Source organism: Ailuropoda melanoleuca, chromosome 16, assembly GCF_002007445.2.
Source record: "Ailuropoda melanoleuca isolate Jingjing chromosome 16, ASM200744v2, whole genome shotgun sequence".
NCBI classification, from domain to species: Eukaryota; Metazoa; Chordata; class Mammalia; order Carnivora; family Ursidae; genus Ailuropoda; species Ailuropoda melanoleuca.
Window position 1 is genome coordinate 84,974,432 of NC_048233.1, and position 20,353 is coordinate 84,994,784.

The 20,353-nt window shown below is 52.2% G+C and overlaps 1 protein-coding gene across 2 annotated transcripts; it reads left to right on the plus strand.

The window, feature by feature from the left end:
- The first annotated feature begins 1,902 nt into the window (after positions 1-1,902).
- NPAS4 (neuronal PAS domain protein 4) lies at positions 1,903-18,829 on the plus strand. Of its 2 annotated transcripts, XM_002916612.4 has the most exons (9): positions 1,903-3,628; positions 13,195-13,579; positions 14,292-14,443; positions 14,629-14,731; positions 14,849-15,110; positions 15,293-15,402; positions 15,740-15,875; positions 15,997-17,432; positions 18,115-18,829. In XM_002916612.4, the coding sequence occupies exons 2-9, from the start codon at positions 13,405-13,407 to the stop codon at positions 18,141-18,143; spliced, it is 2,403 nt and encodes an 800-aa protein (XP_002916658.1). In that variant the 5' UTR covers positions 1,903-3,628; positions 13,195-13,404; the 3' UTR covers positions 18,144-18,829. The 2 variants fall into 2 exon arrangements, with proteins under 2 accessions (XP_002916658.1, XP_034501749.1); XM_034645858.1 differs by lacking the exons at positions 1,903-3,628; positions 13,195-13,579; positions 14,292-14,443; positions 15,293-15,402 and having other exon boundaries at positions 14,632-14,731.
- The last annotated feature ends 1,524 nt before the right edge of the window (positions 18,830-20,353 follow it).

The following is a 20,353-nucleotide window of genomic DNA, read 5'->3' on the forward strand; positions in this document are numbered from 1 at the left end:
GGACAACATGCCCATTGCCGATGGTTCTCTGTAAATGCCTGAAAGATCTAAACCACACTGGCAGTAGTGCTGTTAAACGGAGCTTTAGAAAGTGTGACTACCAGCCCCCCGGATTCCCTTTAGTGGTTTACACTCAAACCCTTGGCATCCCCAAACGGGCTAGCTAGGAATAACGGGAAAGGCAGTAGCAGCAGTGGGGGCACAGATTTTGAATCTCCATTTAAAACAGAGCAACTATATAATAAAATCAAATCATGTGGTCAAAGTTTTGCAACAAAACTAGATAACAAGGTCTACCCATGAGCTCCAGTATACAAGCCAGTAAGAAGAAACTAACAACAGCCCCCAGAGGCTGGCATGGCGTCAGCATCTCTGCAGGAAAAACAAGAAGGCAATAGACCTGAGAACAGTTATTCACTGGAAAATAGGGCAGGTCAATTTCAGAGCAGCAAGCTGAAACCAGGAAGCATTTTCTCAGCCCAAAACTAGGTAAGTGCAAATGGTCCTGCATAAGTAGGAAGACTATCTGAGAAGATGACACTAAAATTTGATGTGCAGTATACATTTTTATGTATGTGGAAATAAACAAGCATCTAGCTCCTGTGAACTCTCAAAATTCTGGGAAGTGGGGGAGTGTCCCCGCTCCTCTCCTGTCCTTGGGCATTTGCTGATGGAGGAGTAGCCCTGCATGAGCTATCTCCTCAGTCTCTCTTACTAAGGGGTAAGGTCTCACAGGGCTGTGCTGGATTCCGCATTATCCAACTGCCTAAAAATCCCTAGATCAGGGGCCTAGAGGCCTGGGCTCTATTCATAGTTGCTGAAACTTGGGGCAAAACATTTCACTTCTCTGAGTCTCAGTCTCCTTAACTGTAAAGTGGAATAATTTTAATAAGCATTGTCTTGCTTATCTCAAGAGACTATGGGGTGGATCGACAAAGACCATGCATTTGAAAATGAGGGGGTCACAATTGCTTTTCACAGTCATGAGTTCAGGTGGCAGTTCTGCCCCTTACAGTTGTGGGATCTTAGGCAACGACTTCTCTCAGCCTGTTATTCTCACCTGTAAAATCGTCATAGTAATCATCATCATCATCAATCAATCATCATCATCATCTGAATCGCAGAGTTGCTGTGGGAATGAAATGAAGCGCTTAGCAGCTTAGACACATCAAGAGCACTCACTAAACCTTACCTACTAATGTCTCAATGGTGCCTTGTTAATTAGGGTCCTTACGATGCTCTTCCCACTAGCAAACGCCAGAGGGCAACATAGACGGAGGGACCTCAGCCACAAGCACGACTGAGCAGTGCCACCACTGCCCACGCGGTGGCGCTAAGCTACATGATGTCTGATTATTCCTCAGAGTTTGGGGCGCAGAGAGAGCTGACGGAATGGGAGGGGAGATGCGGGTAAAGGGGAACCCTGAGACTTGAGAAGCCCTGAACCAAAGGATCAGGGGTCCCGGGACCATGTAGCTTCCGGATTTTAGGGACAAGGGATCATTTGGGAATGAATGAGTTTTGGAGTCTTTTTGAATATGAGGGCGCCCCCTTCCTCCTAGTGCCAGATCTGCATCCCCTTCCCCGGGGCCGCCTAGGCGCTGAAAGAGGGAGCGTTTGTCTCTGCGCGCTCCTCCTCTCCTAGCTCTAGCTCATTCATCTGCGGCCGCGGTACGCCGTTGCCATGGAGACGTGATGCAGGCGGGGGTGGTGAGGGGGGGAGGGAGGCCCCGGGTGACGTCTGCGCTGCTAGCAGCTTGTCTCCCGCGGCCTCCCAATTCTTGCCTATTTTGGAAGAGAGCCGCAGCCCTTCTGCTGATGCGCGCGCGCTGGCGCCTTTTAAAGGCAACCGGCGGAGTGGCGGCTCCGCTAGAGCCCGGGAGCTGCCCCCGCCCCCGAGCCGCTAGCCCCGCGCGGAGCCTGGGCCCGGGAAGCCCCCAGCGCCATATACCCCACCCCCATTCTAGCGCCCTCCACTCACTTTAGGGAAATTTCAACCATGGAGAAAGGAGGTCCTGCCCTTGCCCCTCGCCCCCCTCTTCTTCCCTCCAACAGGGGAGACTCTTCTTCCATAGGAGCCTTGGAAGGAAACAAGATGCCAGGCCTAGCGCGTTTGGGGATCCTCTCTGGACAAGGCCACAGAGTGAAAACACCAGGTGAGAACGTCACTGCCCGCGGGGCTACCCAGGGTCTCTGGAGATCCACGCCCCCTCCAGCTTCCTGCCTTGCCTTAGCCTTTTTCTCCTCAGGCTCAGCCTGGGGTCCGTTTAGGATCTTACTGGAAGGCCCCTGACCAGTTTCTTCAACCCACTCATTAAACTGAAAGGGAAACTGAGGCTCAGAGAAGAGTAGTGACTTGACCAGGGTCACATGGCGTGTTCCTGGAGAGAGGTGAGCCGGAGCCCAGTGATGCGGACTTCCTAGCCAGAGGTCAGTTCGTGTTCCTTAACCTTGAGTATAGCTGGCACAGTGTGTCAGCCTCTGGCCCTTGCCCTGTGCCCAGCAGCAGAGCCAGACAGCTCCTCTTCCAGCATGGCATCGGCTGCTTCTTCGTCTCCAGGACAGTCCCCACCTAGGTGGGCTTTCTGGATCATTGATCACTCTAGACAAGCTTCGGGATCCCATGGACTCTATGGCCAACCAACCAGGTTGCTACTTGCAAACGTCTGCTTCGATTGAGGGCTTCCTACAGCTCACCAGTTCTCTGGAACTTTCTGGGGCCAAACCTTTTCCAGACGGCTTACAAGCACCTGTTAGTTTCTGGATGGACACATGGCCTGCAGGCTCTGGCCAGGCCCCCCAGAGCCATGTGGACCCAGCTCTTTGGACTCCTGTGCCCAATCCTGACGATGCCTGCACTCTCCCTGTAACACCCACAAGGGTGTTTGACCAGAATTCACTGAAGACAGCTGTGAAGTACTCTACATGCGCAAGGTGCTACATACATTCCAGACATCTCTGGGCCCCGACTCTGGACCAGGGCTGGGGACCTAGAGGTGGATCCGACCCAGCCTGGCTGTGAGTCTGGCAAAGGAGAGAGGTTCCTGCTTGGGAGCAGTTAGCACTGGAATCCTGAATGGCTCTTCCAACGGGTATCCATTGCCAAAGCCAAGCCTTTAATGCACAGAAGGGGACACGGAGGCATCCCTCCGAGAGACACTATTTGCCAAGGTCACACAGCAGGTCAGTGCGTTGTTGAGACTAGTTCCCAGAACACTTCCTCCTGGCCTGGGCTCTTTCTCTGCGTCTTGATCCCAGCAGCCAGCCTGTGAGAGGCACACAAAGCCAGGCACCTGGTTCAGGGTCCACCTCTACTAAATGACGGCTATGTCACTTGGACCACTCCGTTCTCTGTACTAGGGCCTCAGTCACCCAAAGTGGATGACTAAGGGGCTCCCACTCTAACTGTGAGTCTGGGATTCTTTGAAATGTGGTATTTTCCCAGGCTGTGGCATCCCTCTATGGGAGTCTGCGGGACACTGCTGGGGTGTTTTCCTCCCGTCAGCCTGGAGCTAAAGATACTATAAGGAGACTGTAGTTGCTTCAGCCACGGGCTCTGCAGACCACTCTGTGGATGACCTGGGGGTCTGTTCTACACAACTTGGAGCCCATTGGATCCCCTCCAATGGTAAGTCCCCTGGTGCACTTGGCACAGACCTGTGAGAATAGCCTCTGATGGGTTGGATTTGAAGAAGGATAACCACAGGGTCAGGACCAGTACTTGCTCCTACCCATGTCCACACAGGCCAGGCCTCCAAGGCCCAAGGCGGCCCTACTTGTCCAGGGCTGAGGATTTAGTCCTCTGGGAGACTTTAGGCCCACCCAGACCCTAGCACTAGGCACATGGGCTCTTCTCACCTGAAACTGGGTCTCAGCCTCCAAAGCCTGGGAGGCACTGGCCAGCTGGGCCCTGGCCCCAGAGATGCTCAAAATCCTAGAGATGGGACGTCCCTTCCAGGCCAAGTGGTCCAACCCACTGCCACTGCAAGTTTGCAAACAGGGAAACTGAGCCCAAAGAGGGGAAGGAGCTTGCATAACACCCAAGTAGGCTGGTGGCAGGGCTACAACCAGAACCTATGTCTCCTCTCCGGGACTCCCCCCTGCATCAAACACGATCCACTGAGATCTAGGCTGAGCCCACCTCCAATGCTCCAGAACCTTGATAATCCTTGACAGAAGGCTCTTTCAGCTCATCCCCTGTCTATGCTAGGGGTTCAAGAGCTTTCCCTTCAGCCGGGTGGTCCTTTCTCCTAAAGCTTCCTGGTGTTCCCTCCCCATCTGCCCAGGGTTCATCTTTTCCTGCTTTCAGAATGTGCTCTGTCAACAGGCCACAACTGCCACTACCCCTTTCCTGCCACAGTTCAACCAGCTCCCTGCAGCTCCAGCATTTCCAGGGATGGGGACCATCCTTCCCCCTGCTCTTGGGAGTGTCTTCTTGGTTGCTCCTCAGGCTTCCCTTCTGTCACTGGTCAGTCCCAGGCCTACTGCTTTCCCATGATCACCCCAGCCTTGAGCCCCATCAGTCTCTCCTGGGCTCATGTGGACCATTCCTTGAGAGGCCACATGTCCCAGGGTTGCCATGAGTTTTGAATGAGGTAATACACGCATTAGGTATATAAGCTGCAGGTAAGTGCTGCTTCTGTGAACTCTCATGTTGCAAGGTGTGTTCAGGTGATAACAAAGAGATCCTTGAAGCTGGTGCCAGTGGTGGCCTAGGCACCTAGGGGCAGAAGAGGAAGGGGGCCAGGAGAAATTTGGGGTAATTGGGAGTGATAGAAACCAGAAGTGTTTGAATTTGGGGAAGAACTCGGTTCTGTTGGCTTCTAGAAAAATCCAAGGAGAACTCAGTTGCTGAGCACTGAAAAGGCTCATTGGGCCTCCATCCCTGGACTTGGTGGTACCTGGGGAAGGATCATGCTGGGACCCAGGCCAGAGCCCTCGGGATGATTTTGTGTGCATCCCTCAACCTTCCCAGGCCCCCAGCTGTCATCTTCATCTTTTTCTTTGGACCTGCCTCAGCCCCTAGCCTGACCCAGCCCATCTGCTTCTTTGAGACCAGGCTGGGCCAAGGCTACAAAAAGCCAGGTTCTGTTTCTACACTTAGAGCAACAGAGCCTGTGCTATCTCCCCAAGCAGGACATGCCATGTTTTCAGAGCCTTGCTCAACATTCTGTTTCTCATAAAGGTAAAATAATGATGACTGACATTCCTTCATTCAACGTTTATTGTGTTCCTTTTATGTGGCAGGCATCGTTCCAAGTGCTTTAATGATTTAAGTCATTTAAATTTTGCATCAATCCTTTGATGTAGGAGCTATTATTCTCCTCACATCCCTATTTAACATATGGGTAAACTGAGTCATGAGATGTTAAGTCACTTGCCCGGTGTGAAGGAGCCAGGACTCCACATGGGTATCTCACCCCAGGGCCCCTCGCTGGACCCTCACCCTCTCCTGTCTCTCTGAGCCTTAGGATCCCTCCCACTCACCTGCCTTTCCACAAAGGACTTACTGGCTCTTTCCCCACAGCCCCCTCACAGTCCTGCCCATAGCACAGGAGCCAAGCCTCCTGGTCAAGGTGGGGGCTCAGCTGCCCTTAGCAGAGGCTGCCCCGTCTTCACCTTCACTCCCCATACCTGTTAACACAGCCTCTGGCTGTGATGGCTTCTTCTGTGGCTACCTGTCCCCGTCTGGGGTCTCATTTATGATTGCATTCCTCTGTCTACCCTACCCCACACAGCACGTCACAGCTCGACCAGACATCCAGCAGCTCAGCTCAATCACACCTCCTCAGGGAGGCCACCCTGAACTCCCCGGGCTCAGTCAGTCCTCATTTAGCTTCTCCCCACACACTCTGTATGTCTTCTTCACAGCAGTCATTTCACGGCTGTGGCTTCAGTGGCTTCATGGAGTTCCCACTCTCCCACCAGCCTGGATGATTTGTGAAATTAAGACCAGGCCTGTGTTTCCACACATTGCATCGCCAGTGCCTAACACAGAGCCTGACAAAAACCCAGTGCTCAGATGTGTGTGCATGAAAGAAATACATACGCGGGGCCTTGCTCTGGGCCAGGTCCTATGCTAGATACTGAGAATACGGATAACAGACAGAGATGCTGGTGGGGAGATGGACAAGTAAACAAGCAATGATAATACAGGATGAGACATGCACTGATGAGGAAATGGGGAGGGCTGTGGGGGCACTGGGGAAAGGCCCCGGACCCAACAAGAGGACGAGCAGAGCAAGGAGGAATTCACCAGTGTGTGTGTGGGGGGGGGTCAGGGGGTGATAGTGGTGGAGAAAACTCTGAAACTGGGTTGAACTAATAAATGAACTGTGGAAGTTCTGTCTCCTCCTCCAGACCTCCAGCTCCTGAAGGGCAAGGCCAGTCTCCCGAACTCCTCTCTACTCCTTGGGCTTACAGGAGTGTTGGGTCCCTGCTCTGGATTCAAAGAACATTTTAGGTGATTGATTTGGCCCCCCTCTTGGAACATGACAGGTCTGACATGCTCTTCGTTGTATTACTTGTGGCCCCTTTTCTCAGTTGTGCCTCCAGGTCCCTGCCCAGAGCAGTTTTGTCTTTTCCCACCTGGCTACACTCTCCCCTTCCCACCTACTGCATGGTTCCATGTCCCTCACCTTCTCGGCTCAGCCCACTCACCCGGCTCTGACCGTCTCAATGTGTGGGTGCCAGCATGTACCCTCTTCACATGAGATTTGTTGATTTCATAACCATAAATAGATAAAATGTTCTGAATATCTCCCTGTGCAAGTAGCTTGGGGGAGTGATCACATAATGAAAAGGCCTTGAGAGAAAGAAAACAGGCAGCTAAGATGCAGCTGAAGACAAGACAGCCTTCGCTCAGACCAGCTCTACATAAAGATTATGCTTTTACTCCACAGACTGGTGAACCCTAGACCTGGGCCTGGGGAGGTACTTGGGAATCTGCTAGAAAACTTTGGTGTGGTTTCAAACCCAAGAAGTCAACAGAACGGTCTTGTAAAAATGGGAAGAATAGGGACGCCTGGGTGGCTCATTTGGTTAAGCATCTGCCTTTGGCTCGGATCATGATCCCAGGGTCCTGGGATCTAGTCCTACGTCAAGCAAGGAGCCTTCTTCTCTCTCTCCCTGCTTGTGCTCTCTCTCTCTCGGATAAATAAATAAAATCTTTTAAAAAATGGAAAAAAATAGAAATCCGGAAACGTGGTTCTAATTTTAGAATCATCTCATTCTAGCTGTGTGACCCTGAGCAAGTTACTAAACCCCTCTGAGAAGTTGCATAAAGATTCTTCCCCTTGGTTAGACTGAAGACTCCAGGAGGACTAAGACCCCATAATACCATAATTTTCTTCCCATCAGGACTTTCTGTCCTCCTGAAAATACCTTAATCGCCAACTATGGGGCACCCCCCTTCCCAAAATGTAGTCCTGAGACTGGGGTTGGGGTAAGGATGGAATGGAGTATCCTGACTCTTTATTGCCAACTCTAACTCTTGTTGCCATGGTAATAGGAAGTGGAACATCACTCCTGCATGGAGACACTCCACAGGGGCTAGAAGCTAGTAAGGAGCTTAGCCCATGAGGTTTCCCAATCTCTCCTCCCTTGAGGAGTATAGGGATATTACTGCTTTCTGGTATTTGGAAGAGTAAAGGGAGATAAAATGACAGCTTGGTATGCCCTGGGCCCAGAGAGCTTATGGCTGAGAAAGAGAGAGACAGGTGGAAATATTCCCAGTGTGAACTCATCATACTCTAAAAGATGGAAAACTTTCTCTGCAAAGGGTCAGTTTGTAAATATTTTAGGCTTTCCAAGCCATATTGCTCTGTTGTGACTGCTCAACCCTGCCCTTATAGGGTGAAAACAGCCATAGACAATACATAAACAAATGGACATAGCTATGTGCCAGTAAAACTTTATTTACACAAACACTCAGTGGGCCAGATTTGGCATGCTGGCCAGAGTCTGCAGACCCCTGCTGTACCCCATAGTGCAAGAGAAAGAGCTGGGAGCAGGAACTAGACTTAAGGCCCAGAATCATCAATGACTTGCTGTGTGACTTTGGGTAAGTTGTTATCTGTCTCTGATCCTCCGTTTCACCATCTATCAAATGACTATAACAATATGAGTTAGATTTGCCATGAGAATTGGTCTAACAGGTCAGAGCAAATCTCAAGTCTTTCCATTTCTCTGTTCCATCACTTCAGGTAGAGCTAACGCCCCTCCCAAGGCCATGCCCTTGCCTGCTAAGGGTGGCAGCAGTCCACTGGAAGGAAGAGGTGTTTTTCTCAGAGTCAGATTCTTAGTTTGGCTTTCCAACTTCCAGCCTCAAGTGACCCCATTTCTGTAGCAAGCCAAGCACAGGAGGAAACGAGGAATCCCTTCTTTTCCACCATCCAGTCATTTGGCAGGAGGCTACAGTTCACTTGAGAAAGTGATGTGGCTGCAGTGGCTGGTGGCCAGGCTTTAGAGGAGGCCTTTGAGACTCAAAGTTAGGAAAGGTGAGCTTCAGTGATCCCTAGATCATTTACCTATGACCCCAGCTTCCCTGAGGTGCACGTCAAGTAGCCACAACTGTAATCTGGTAGTGACTCGCAGCACCATCAATTGCATTAATGGATCTTTATTGAGCCGTCTTGTGTCCACCTGTCTGTTCTGACCACCACTGAGATCTTGGATCCTTAGGCACCTTGTCATCTGCTCTGAAGACCCATAAAATGATTCTCTACCCCCCCACTCCCTCCTTCCCTCCCTCTCTCCCTCCTTTCCTCTCTCTTTCTCCTTCTCATCATAAATACATTTGTCCAGGGTAAGACAGGATACACTTCAACAACTCTTTGTAAAGATCTTTGCCCCAAGTATTCAGAAAAGTACCCCTAACCAGGAGTCTCCATGTTGTTCTAAAGAAGCGGACCCCCAGCCCCAGTCACCCTCCATCTCCCTCCCAGGAGTCCATCATCCCCAAAATCTCTGGAAAAGATACACCTTCTCTTTGAGAATGGTTGAGGGGTGATGTCTCTCTAGGTCCCCAGTAAAGCTATGCAAGACAGGGGCAGGGGATCTCACGGCCTGTTCTTGCTATAAAAAGACCTTTTTCAAAAAAAAAATAATAAAGAAAGAAATCAGCCAATCCATCCTCAATGCCATCACCTCTTCTTGGTGATTTTTCGGGGAAGGAGTGGGCGGGTTGCCATGGCAACAGATGCAAAGAGCTTGTCTCAGTAAAGAAGGGACCTTGATATTTTTTTCTCTCTCTCATTCTCTCTCTCAGTTGTGTGTGTATGTGTGTGTGTGCACTGCGCATGCCTGTGCCCACACCAAGAATTTTTTTTTAGAACTAAAGAAAGCCCTTCTCTTCCCTTAGCTCCCCAAATATGGAGCGATGGAAAACCACTTACTCCTGCAGGCCAGAGAGGATTCAGGATAATTCAAGAGAAAAGGGAGAGGTCATACGGGGCTCCCTTCCTCCATCTTTTTACTAGAGATTGCATGCAAAACAGACACTTTAACAAATGGTTGGGGGTCAAGGGTTGGAAAAAAAGGAAGATGCTGGGTGGAGAGAGGGAAGGCATAGGTCGTGCAAGAGTCCAACAAGTGATATCAGAGAGGGCAACAGAAGGTGCACTGAGGTTGGGGATGCATGCAAATTCACATTCTCCACTGGATGCTGAGAAAGAAAGACACAGAGCAGACTCACATATAGAAACAAACACACAGACAGACAGGGAGACATACAGAAAGCTGCAAACATATGAACACATACACAAACATAGAACTACACACAACACAAGAAGTGGTAGACATTTTTTACAAAGACAGACATAGATACAGGCATAGGCAAATGCATAGATATACAGGGATACAGATACACAGTTACAAATCACATGCAGACAGACACAAACATACAAATACAGTCACGGTCAAATGGACAGACCAACACATGCACATCCTCAGTCTGGCTTCCTTCCTTCAATTTTCCAAGCATCCCTAAACAGCAGTGCATAGCTGAGAATACTGCAGGCTCACACAGTGGGTTTAGCTGGGTGGCTCCTGCTCCCCCCATTCTTTCTACACATTCACCCCTAAGACCCTATTTTTTTATGTTTGCTCCACACCCAGCGTGGAGCTCAATACAGGCCTCTAGCTCACCACCCTGAGATCAAGACCTGAGCTGAGATCAAGAGTTAGATGCTCAATGGACTGAGCCACCCAGGCACTGCAGCCAAAGCCCCTCTTTTAATTCACTTCTTGCCCATTTCCCCATAGCCAATGGGCTCTGATACCTCCCCCATCTCAAGCTTCCAATTCTTAGCCTGTTCTGTTCTGCTGCTTCTGCCTGCCGATTCAAGGGAGGGGGGGAGAGAGGGGTGACTCAGCCAGGCCAGGATGACTCACACTGCCAGTATTTTTAGCAGCGGCCAGGAGCTCTCTAGCGTGCCAGCCGCCCCCCTCCTCCTGCTTGCTATTTTGGAACCGTCACTGGTGATATAAATAGCTCCTCTCCCACGGCCTGAAGCTGCTGCCAAGCTATTTTTGGTTCTGCACAGTTAAAAATAGCTTCACGGAGGTGGGAGGCAAGGGGAGTGGGAGCTGGCCTAGGGAGAGGAGACATTGGGGCATACAGAGCTTCTCAACTTGAATTAGAGTGGGTGAAATAAGATGAGCCCTTCTCTTCCTCCTCCCTTGTCCCTTTCTAGACCCTTCTTTCCTTTCAGAGGGCCTTCCCCCCCCAGCCCATTCTCCTGGAAAAATGCAAGGATTCTTCCCTTGAGCTAGTTCTTTTCTCATGCTTATTTTACTCCTCCAGCTCAGAAACCTTGGGCCCCTAAAACCCCCTCCCATATTCATCCTCGGAGGACAAGTGGACTGCTAACTGGGGCCTCACTCTGAGGCCTGTGTGAACTCAAGCTCTACTTTGATGTCCGGGCGGACCATGGCCAAATTACTTCCCTGGGTGATTTTTTTCAGAACCATGGACAGCGGTCAGTGCCCTATTCTTTCACTGCGGCTCTATTCAGCTCGCTGGAGACTGGCTGGACCCGACAAACAGGTAGTTTTTATAGTAGAAAGGGGTACTAAGATTGTCTCCCAGCCAAGGCTAAAGCATCAGTGGGTGAAGAAAACAAGAACAATGCTCTGGATTTTCATACAAGAATGGGGTCCAAAGATCAAGGGCTTGTCCAAACAGAAGCTTGAGGAAGGGGTGAGTGGGTTCATCAGGGGTCAGATAGAGATGGAAATGGAACAGAGAATGTACTTCCTGAAGGAACAGTTTCTCTGCAATCCAGGTAAATAGGGTTAGAGAGAGTGGAAGACAGACAGACACACACCTCTTCCCTTCATCTCAGTCGTGCCACTGAACACAGGATGGATGATGAAGATGGCTTCAAACTCTGCCAAAATGGCACAAAAGGTCACGACTGGATGCCCAGACACCCTCTTCTGAGACACCCTTCTCCTCAGCTGTCTTCTGCTCCTACCCTGCCTCTCTTGCCACCACCCTTTCCCATGGGAGGAGGAGTCCCTTGACCCCAAATTTTGCTTCTTGATGTCAAAGTTTATGCCCATCCTTCCTATGTGACTTTCTACAATCAGGCCAATCCCTCTCCCCCAATTTTTAAGTGGTCTTATTTTCAGCCTCTTAGTGATTTCACACAGATCCTTATTCTACCATAAGATTTCACATAAAATGTCCCCTATCCGACTTCCTTCTCCTTTTATGGGATTCTAGGGGAAAGAAAGGCGCCCCTCAGCCCCTGTAGAGAGCAATCATTTGTGCTGAAAAGAGAAAAAAAGAAAAAAGGAGATAGAGGGCAAAGGTGGCATGATGTGGAGACAAAACTGATGACGAAAGGGAGTCTCGAGAGAGCAGAAGGGGAACTTTTTTTGGGGGGGGGCGCACAAAGCTGAGACAGACCACCAAGCAGGCAATGAGATTCAGAAACTAGTCGGGGCCGAGGGAGAAGAATGTGGAGAGTTGAAGGTTAAGAGACAAAACAAGGAGCCCTAGCGCCGAAGATGGGGAGGGGGCTGGAGAGGGGTATGGAGGACAGCTTGACGGAGTTACGGGGTCCCTGGCAGGTGCGGGGATCTCGGAGGGTGCAGCACGGCCCCCTCGTTGCTTTGCTGCTTCCCCATCTTCCCCGCCAGAGACGGGGGGAGCCCTCCGGAGCGGTGCGGAGGCAGCCAGGCCCCGCCCGCCGCCGCCGCCGCGGCAGCCGCCGGAGGATTCCTGTCCTAATATGGAGCTGGGATTCCCCCGGCCCCGCCCCCGCCCCCGGCCCGCGGGAGACCGAGGCTTGCAGTCGGGCGGGGGGAACCGCTCGCTTTGGGGGATGGCAACGGGGTGGGGGAAGGGATACCTAGGTGCAAACCCAGATCCTCATGGTGCCCTGGGACTCTGCCTCAGTTTCCCCTGTTAGTGGCTGCAGTTAATTAGTTGAGAGGGAAACCGAGAATCACTGCAGACTGCAGCGTTCGTGTTGGTGTTCCTATTCTCGGCTGTGGGAAAATAGAACCAAGGCCAAATTCAACTGGTCCCTCTTCCTCAGGACCCCCTTTTCACCCCACCCTAGAGACTTAGACTTCCATGTAATCCCCCCTGCTAAATGCCAAGGCCCGGATTTCGAAAGGGTGGGGGGAGGAGATTTGTTCTTTGAAAGTGACTAAGGGAATCCCAGATTGAGTAATCCCTAGAGAGAAACCCCGGCTGCGACCTATCCCGCAGAGGCCAAGGAGGGTCCTTCTCCCACATATGAACGTGACCTTTGTCTGGCAAATAGGAATTTGTATACTACCCTGCTCCTCCCCCATTTCCTTATCTCCTTAGAAAAATCTGTTGAAAACAGTCCCTCCCTCCCCCCTACAGACTCTCCTGCCAGGGGCTTCAGGCCGCCTTAACCCTTGCCCTGTCCCTTCCCTCAGCTGAACACATTTGGACCCCTGGGTCCCTGCACCCCCTTTCAGGCTTTCTTAATGCAGCGCCTGCTTCTCGGCTCAGCTGCCGCCAGCCACGGCCCCCTCCGCAGCCTCCGTTCTCCCCCTCCTCCCGTCCCCCCTCCCGCTCTCATTCTACGTCATGGGATGACGTCGGGAGCCAGGGAGGGAGGAGGAGCTCTCCCCCCTCCCCAGCCAGCGGCTCCCGCTGCAGCTTGCTTAGCCCAACCTCCTGCTTTCTCGCCCCCCCTTTCTCTAAAGCGAGCCCCCCACGCCTAGCAGGAGCTATATAAGGCGGAACGAAGCAGGCGACGGGGGCAGCGCAGCCGAGCGGAGCCCAGGAGAGGAGAGAGAAGGAGAGAGAGAGCCTGAGCGAGAGACGGGGAAGCAAGAAGATAGAAACCACCGGTGCGTCGGGACGGGAACGCAGGTGTTCGGAGCACCGGAGCTGGAGCTCTGCAGCCGCTAGTCATGTACCGCTCCACCAAGGGCGCCTCCAAGGCGCGCCGCGACCAGATCAACGCTGAGATCCGGAACCTCAAGGAGCTGCTGCCTCTGGCTGAAGCGGACAAGGTCCGGCTGTCCTACCTGCACATTATGAGTCTTGCTTGCATCTACACCCGCAAGGGCGTCTTCTTCGCTGGAGGTGAGCAAACTGGGGCTGCTGGAGACCGAGGGCAATGGAGCTAAGGGAACCCACGGGGACTGCTGCATGTCTGGGGCAGTGTGGCGGAGAGCTGGGGAGAGAAGGGAGACTTGGGGAACTCAGGACTTCCTACTTTTCCTCATGAGCTCTGTTCAGACCTCACCTTAGTTCTGGATGAGGGTGAGAGCCTGGATAGGGTCCCCGGTGCCAGACTTACGGGAGGAGGAGAGCCAGGACAGAATGGCCCTAGTTCCCACAAGCGCAGAGGCGCTCCAGGAGCCCGGGGAGGGAAGCCCGGGAAGTTGCAGGGATGGAGTCACCAGAATCCGGGCAAGTGCATCCACCGTTCTCTATGCGGAAAGCGGGCTCTTCTGCCGCTTTTGAGGCTCTGTCCGTGGTGCTGACAGCCTCACCGGTGCAAGGCGCTGCCCGCGGTGCTGAACGCCCAGTCGGCTTTTGAGCGCTGTCCGTGGGTCTGTAATTCTGGGCCAAGAAAGACCCAGCTCTGACTTAGAAGTCAAAGGGCTCTCTGGCTAGGGAGAGCCAGCAACAGGTTCCCTGGGCAAGAGCTGTCGGCAGCGGGTCAACAGGTGTGTACAGAAGCAGGTTCTTGAAAAATTCCTCTGGGTTTTCTGAAACTCAGTCCATGCCTTCCTCACTTACAGTTTGCCTCCCAGTTTTACTCCTGACCCACGATGTCTTCTTCCTGCAGGCACTCCTCTGGCGGGCCCCACAGGACTTCTCTCATCTCAAGAGCTTGAAGACATAGTGGCGGCACTACCTGGATTTCTACTTGTGTTCACAGCTGAGGGGAAGCTGCTATATCTGTCTGAGAGCGTGAGCGAACATCTGGGCCACTCCATGGTGAGTGGTGAGGGTCCTCTCAGTTTGGGCTGGGGCACAAAATGGACACAATGAGCTTTCCACTTTTGAGAGTCTGAGAATTACTGAGGAGGGAGGGGTTATACCCTGACAGATGCTATGTGCCAAGGATTGGCCCTTGCTGCCTTCATTAAATGTCATCTCATCTCTTCTTCACCTTTCTCCAGGTGGACCTGGTTGCCCAGGGTGACAGTATCTACGACATCATTGACCCAGCTGACCACCTAACTGTGCGCCAGCAGCTCACCCTGCCCTCTGCCCTGGACACTGGTAAGAACTCCTTTCTTCCTCCCTCAATCAAATCTCCTTCCTGCTTCCCTGCTCCTCCCCACCTGCTCTGTCTTTCAACCATCCACCCTCTTACCAGTTTTTCTTTCATTTACCTAGATCGTCTCTTCCGCTGTCGCTTCAACACCTCCAAGTCTCTCAGGCGCCAGAGTGCAGGAAACAAACTAGTGCTTATTCGAGGCCGATTCCATGCTCATCCACCTGGGGCCTACTGGGCAGGAAACCCTGTTTTCACAGCATTCTGTGCCCCACTGGAGCCAAGACCTCGTCCCGGTCCTGGCCCAGGCCCTGCCTCACTCTTCTTGGCCATGTTCCAGAGCCGTCATGCTAAGGACCTGGCCCTATTGGACATCTCCGAGAGGTAAGCCCCAAAATGTTCAGACTCCAGGAGGAAGGCAAGCCAGAGATGAGGGGACCCTAGATTCTGGAGTCAGGGGCAGGGAAGATGGGGTGTAAGGGGACAGAGGACCTGGGAGGGAGTGAGATGCCTGGGTATAAAGCAGGGAAAACAGAAAGCTGACCTCACCCTTTCCACCTTCCCAGTGTCCTAATCTACCTGGGCTTTGAGCGCAGTGAACTGCTCTGTAAATCATGGTATGGACTTCTGCACCCCGAGGACCTGGCCCACGCTTCTGCTCAACACTACCGCCTGTGTGAGTGTCCAGAGAGCCTGGGGACAAGACAGGGAGCTGGGAAAGGTGATGGGAGACTGTGGTCAAGACTTATGCTGGGGAGATTCCAGAGGCCAACAATTTTGGATACTAAAAAAATAGGGTGAACTTTAGGGTAAGGACTCAAAGTGAGAATAGAAACAGAACTGGGGGACTCCAAGTGCTGAGGTCAAGGTGGGGAGCTGAGTGGTGCAGGTCAGGGTAGTCAGAAATAGAGATGTCATCGATATCCCAATTCAGTGGAGAGGTCAGCAAGGGGGGAGTTTAGGTGGTGTTGCCTTATGGGCATACTAACTCTGTATCTTTTCTTTCCTTTCAGTGGCTGAGAGTGGAGATATTCAGGCAGAGATGGTCGTGAGACTGCAGGCCAAGCCTGGAGGCTGGGCATGGATTTATTGCCTGTTATACTCAGAAGGTCCAGAGGGCCCCATTACTGCTAATAACTACCCAATCAGGTGAGCTGCAAGGCAGGGGCTTGGAGGACAGCTGAGGTGGACATAGAGGAGACACAAATCAGGGAACCTCTCTGGGAAAGACCACCAGACCCTTACCATCTGCCTCTTCTCTCCTCTCCAGTGACACGGAAGCCTGGAGCCTCCGCCAGCAACTGAACTCTGAAAACACCCAGGCAGCCTATGTCCTGGGCACCCCAACCATGCTTCCCTCGTTCCCTGAGAACATCCTCCCCCAAGAGCAGTGCTCCAGCCCCAACCCACTCTTCACCCCAGCCCTGGGGCCTCCCAGAAGCACCAATTTCCCTAGCGCTCCAGAGCTGGGTGCTGCTTCAACATCAGAAGAGCTTCCCCAATCCCAAAAAGAGCTGGGCTTTAGTTACCTGGCATTCCCGTCTGGCTCTGAGCCTTCTCTTCAAGCAGACCTGAGCAAGGATCTTGTGTGCACCCCACCCTACACACCCCACCAGCCGGGAGGCTGTGCCTTCCTCTTCAGCCTCCATGAGCCCTACCAGACCCACTTGTCCACTCCGTCCAGCTCTCTCCAAGAACAGCTGACTCCAAGCACCGCAACCTTTGCTGATCAACTGACGCCTAGCAGTGCAACCTTCCCAGATCCACTGACTAGCCCACTTCAAGGCCAGCTGACCGAAACCTCAGCCAGAAGCTACGAAGATCAATTGACTCCCTGCACGTCTGCTTTTCCAGACCAGCTGCTTCCCAGCACTGCCACCTTCCCAGAGTCTCTGGGCAGCCCTGCCCATGAGCAGCTGACTCCTCCCAGCACAGCATTCCAAGCACACCTCAACAGCCCCAGCCAAACTTTCCCAGAGCAACTGAGCCCCAATCCTACCAAGACTTACTTCACCCAGGAGGGATGCAGTTTTCTCTATGAGAAGTTGCCCCCAAGTCCTAGCAGCCCTGGTAATGGGGACTGCACGCTCCTGGCCCTAGCCCAGCTGCGGGGCCCCCTCTCTGTGGACGTCCCTCTGGTGCCTGAAGGCCTGCTTACACCTGAGGCCTCTCCAGTCAAGCAGAGTTTCTTCCACTACTCTGAGAAGGAGCAGAATGAGATAGACCGCCTCATCCAGCAGATCAGCCAGTTGGCTCAGGGCATGGACAGGCCCTTCTCAGCTGAGGCTGGCACGGGTGGGCTGGAGCCACTTGGAGGTCTGGAGCCCCTGGACTCCAACCTGTCCCTGCCGGGGGCTGGTCCCCCTGTGCTCAGCCTGGACTTGAAACCCTGGAAATGCCAGGAGCTGGATTTCCTGGCTGACCCCGATAACATATTCCTGGAAGAGACGCCCGTGGAAGACATCTTCATGGATCTCTCTACCCCAGACCCCAATGGGGAATGGAGTTCAGGGGATCCTGAGGCAGCGGTCCCAGGAGGGGCCTCATCGCCTTGCAACAACCTGTCCCCAGAAGACCACAGCTTCCTGGAGGACCTGGCCACATACGAAACCGCCTTTGAGACAGGTGTCTCAGCATTCCCCTACGATGGGTTTACTGATGAGTTGCATCAACTCCAGAGCCAAGTTCAAGACAGCTTCCATGAAGGTGAGTCCAGCCAAAATGTTCAGCAACTCAAGTCCCTGTCCTGCCAAGAATTAGATGAGTAAAAATTCCCCTTTCTGTACCTTAATTTTATTAATGGGATAATGACACCTGCTACCCAAGGTAGCAGTGAAGATAAGAACTAGTAAAAAAAACTTAGCATAGAAGTTCTGAACCAGTAGGCCTAGAGGGCAGGGGTCAGGGATGCTGCATAAAGTACTAGAGAATCCTTGGTTAATGCCTTGTGCTTCCTAACTCTTTGAGGACCTAGATCAGCCATCACCACCCATTTCACAGGTGAAGAAAATCAAAGTCCCAGGGTTAAAGAAACTTGCTTCAGATCATACAACAAATTGATGGAAGAGGGATTAGAGTTCTATCTCAGTATTCTTGCTCCTTAAAGAGAATACAGAGCAAGAGTTTGTAAAAGTTTGGGAAAGAGTGAAACTCAGCCCCTGGCCCATCGGAGGCTCCTTGCCCATGGCTCCATCCTTTCCAAAACTACAGTCATAGTTTCACTCCATCCACTCAGATTGCTCCCTATCTTGCTGAGTCTCTGGTGATCACACAGCCGTTGGACCAACATATTTGAAGCCTGTACTATGTGCCAATAGCGTGCCACATCCTCAACCTATCTTTCTTAATGACCTTACTGACTGTCATCTCTCTCTCTCTCTCTCTGCAGATGGAAGTGGAGGGGAACCAACGTTTTGAATAAGTCTGTGACTTAACGTCGTCAAGTATGGCATATTGTCATCAAGACGTGGAGCCGCTCTCCACCCCCCCGGGAATGTTGGGGGGATTCTGGGGGCCGGAGGGGGATATATCTGATTCTCCAGGCCCTGCAGGATTTGGGGGGGGGAGGTGGGAGGGCAAGGGAGGGGAGCTTCTTTTTAAAATTTAGAGACTTCAAGCAATCCCAGTTTCCATTTCAATCTGTATTCACTCGTAGTGAGTTTCCTTGAATGGGATTTCAAGCGGAGAATGGGGGAGTCTCACTTCCCCACCCCCCGCACTACCCCATGGGCCTGGGCCAGTTCTCCACTCCTGGGGGCCAAGCCACCCCTGGGCCTTGGTGGGGGAAAGGCAGCGCCCACCTGGGCCAGCCTGTGCCCTCAGGGGCTCTTGACACCCACGTAGAATTCTCTACACACCAGTAACGGGATTTCAATTCCGATGGACTCTGCCGCCCTGGCGGCCCTTCTTGTGACTTTTGCGCCCCGCGCCTGGGGTGGGGGGCGCGAAGAGACGCTACGTTCCTTTCCGATGGAGGAAGGCAGACCTGCCGCTGTCACACGTGTGCTTGCACGAGTGCGTGTACTTGGTGCGGGACTCACCCGGCTGCCAGACTGCCTGGGCCTGCCCAGGTGGCCACTGCGTGGTGCTGCGGTGACTTTGTAGCCAACTTTATAATAAAGTCCAGTTTGCCTTTTTGGTACCACTGGTGTCATGCACGGCTATGAAAAGGGAAGGGTGGGGGATCTGAGAAGGTTGGGAGGCCCAGATGGGAGCCTGCGGGTCAGGAGGCAAAGTCTGGACCTACTGACAGCCCTGGGGCTTCTTCCTTCACTCACTCACTCACACACTCATTCATTCCTTCACCCTACATGAGTGTGCAGGGTGTGGCCCACTCTAGGCTAGAAGCTGGAGAGTTTGGAGCCAAAACAGATGCTGCCTCTTGCCTTCAAGACCCTCTGGCATAAAATATTAGAGGGTATCGGAGTCTCCTTTCTGCTCCAGGCTTTCAGTGCTCACAGTGTGGGAGGGAGCAGAAGGGCCTGGGGATGGGCAGGGGATTCGACTTGACATTTTCCTGGACATGGGTTTGAAGTTTCAGAACATGAGACTGTCTTCAGTCTGGTCCTGCAGGGAAGCAACTTCCCTTTGGGGCCCTGCATCTTCTCATCAGAAATGATAACCACCTGCATTATCTCTGCATGGGGCTTTCAGTGGACAAACATTTTACACCCCTTGTTCACTACAATAAAGCCTCTAGATAGGCATAATAGCACCATTTCACCGATGAAGAAACTGAGGATCTCAGGTAACAGGTGATTTGCCCCACATAGGTGGGCAAACATACCCACATCATCTGCATCCGAGTTCTGGGCTATCCCCTATGTTCTCAAAGCTGGTGAGTCACCATATCATATTGTCCCATTCCAGTTTACTTGAGAAGGTCAGGCTTGGGCTGGGGCAGGGGCCTCTTCTCCTCCAGGTCTACAAGCTAGAGCAGACCCCCATCTTCTGCATGGAATATAACAAACTGGGTCAAGAGAAAAAGTTTTCAAAAATGCTTTTTTTCCTCCAAACTTGAGGGTCCAATGGCCACAGGGTATGGTGGGAGGTGGGAGAAAGAAAACTAGGAGACAGAAAGACCTGGATTAAAATCCCACCTCCACCAATTATTTGCTGAGTGAGACCTGAGGCTCAGTTTCTTCACAGGTCAAATGGGACTGAGGAAAAAGGTGCTAACTTCTCAAAGATGCTGCTAGAACTCAATTGGGTCTTTATAAGCTGAGGAGCGCAGAAGAGATTTAACTTATTAAAGTGAGTTAGAAGGCACTGGTGACCACCAAGTTTCAGAGAAGTTTTTTTTTTTTTTAAAGATTTTATTTATTTATTTGACAGAGAGAGACAGCCAGCGAGAGAGGGAATACAAGCAGGGGGAGTGGGAGAGGAAGAAGCAGGCTCCTAGCGGAGGAGCCTGATGTGGGACTGGATCCTGGAACGCCAGGATCACGCCCTGAGCCAAAGGCAGATGCTTAACAACTGCGCCACCCAGGTGCCCCTCAGAGAAGTTTCTTTCTCAAAGAGAGGAAGGGCAATCCGATCTTCCTCCAGTAAAACACAGGGCTGTACTCCAGGAGCTGAGATCATGACACTGAGAATCCCTAAACTTCCTCTCATTCCAAATCCTCCAG

Bases quoted from the DNA above. Each gene is read 5' to 3' on its own strand.
- NPAS4 (XM_002916612.4), top strand. From the start codon at position 13,405: ATGTACCGCTCCACCAAGGGCGCCTCCAAGGCGCGCCGCGACCAGATC. The intron at 15,111-15,292 runs GTAAGCCCCAAA...CCACCTTCCCAG, and splicing joins CTATTGGACATCTCCGAGAG to TGTCCTAATCTACCTGGGCT. The intron at 17,433-18,114 runs GTGAGTCCAGCC...CTCTCTCTGCAG, and splicing joins TCAAGACAGCTTCCATGAAG to ATGGAAGTGGAGGGGAACCA.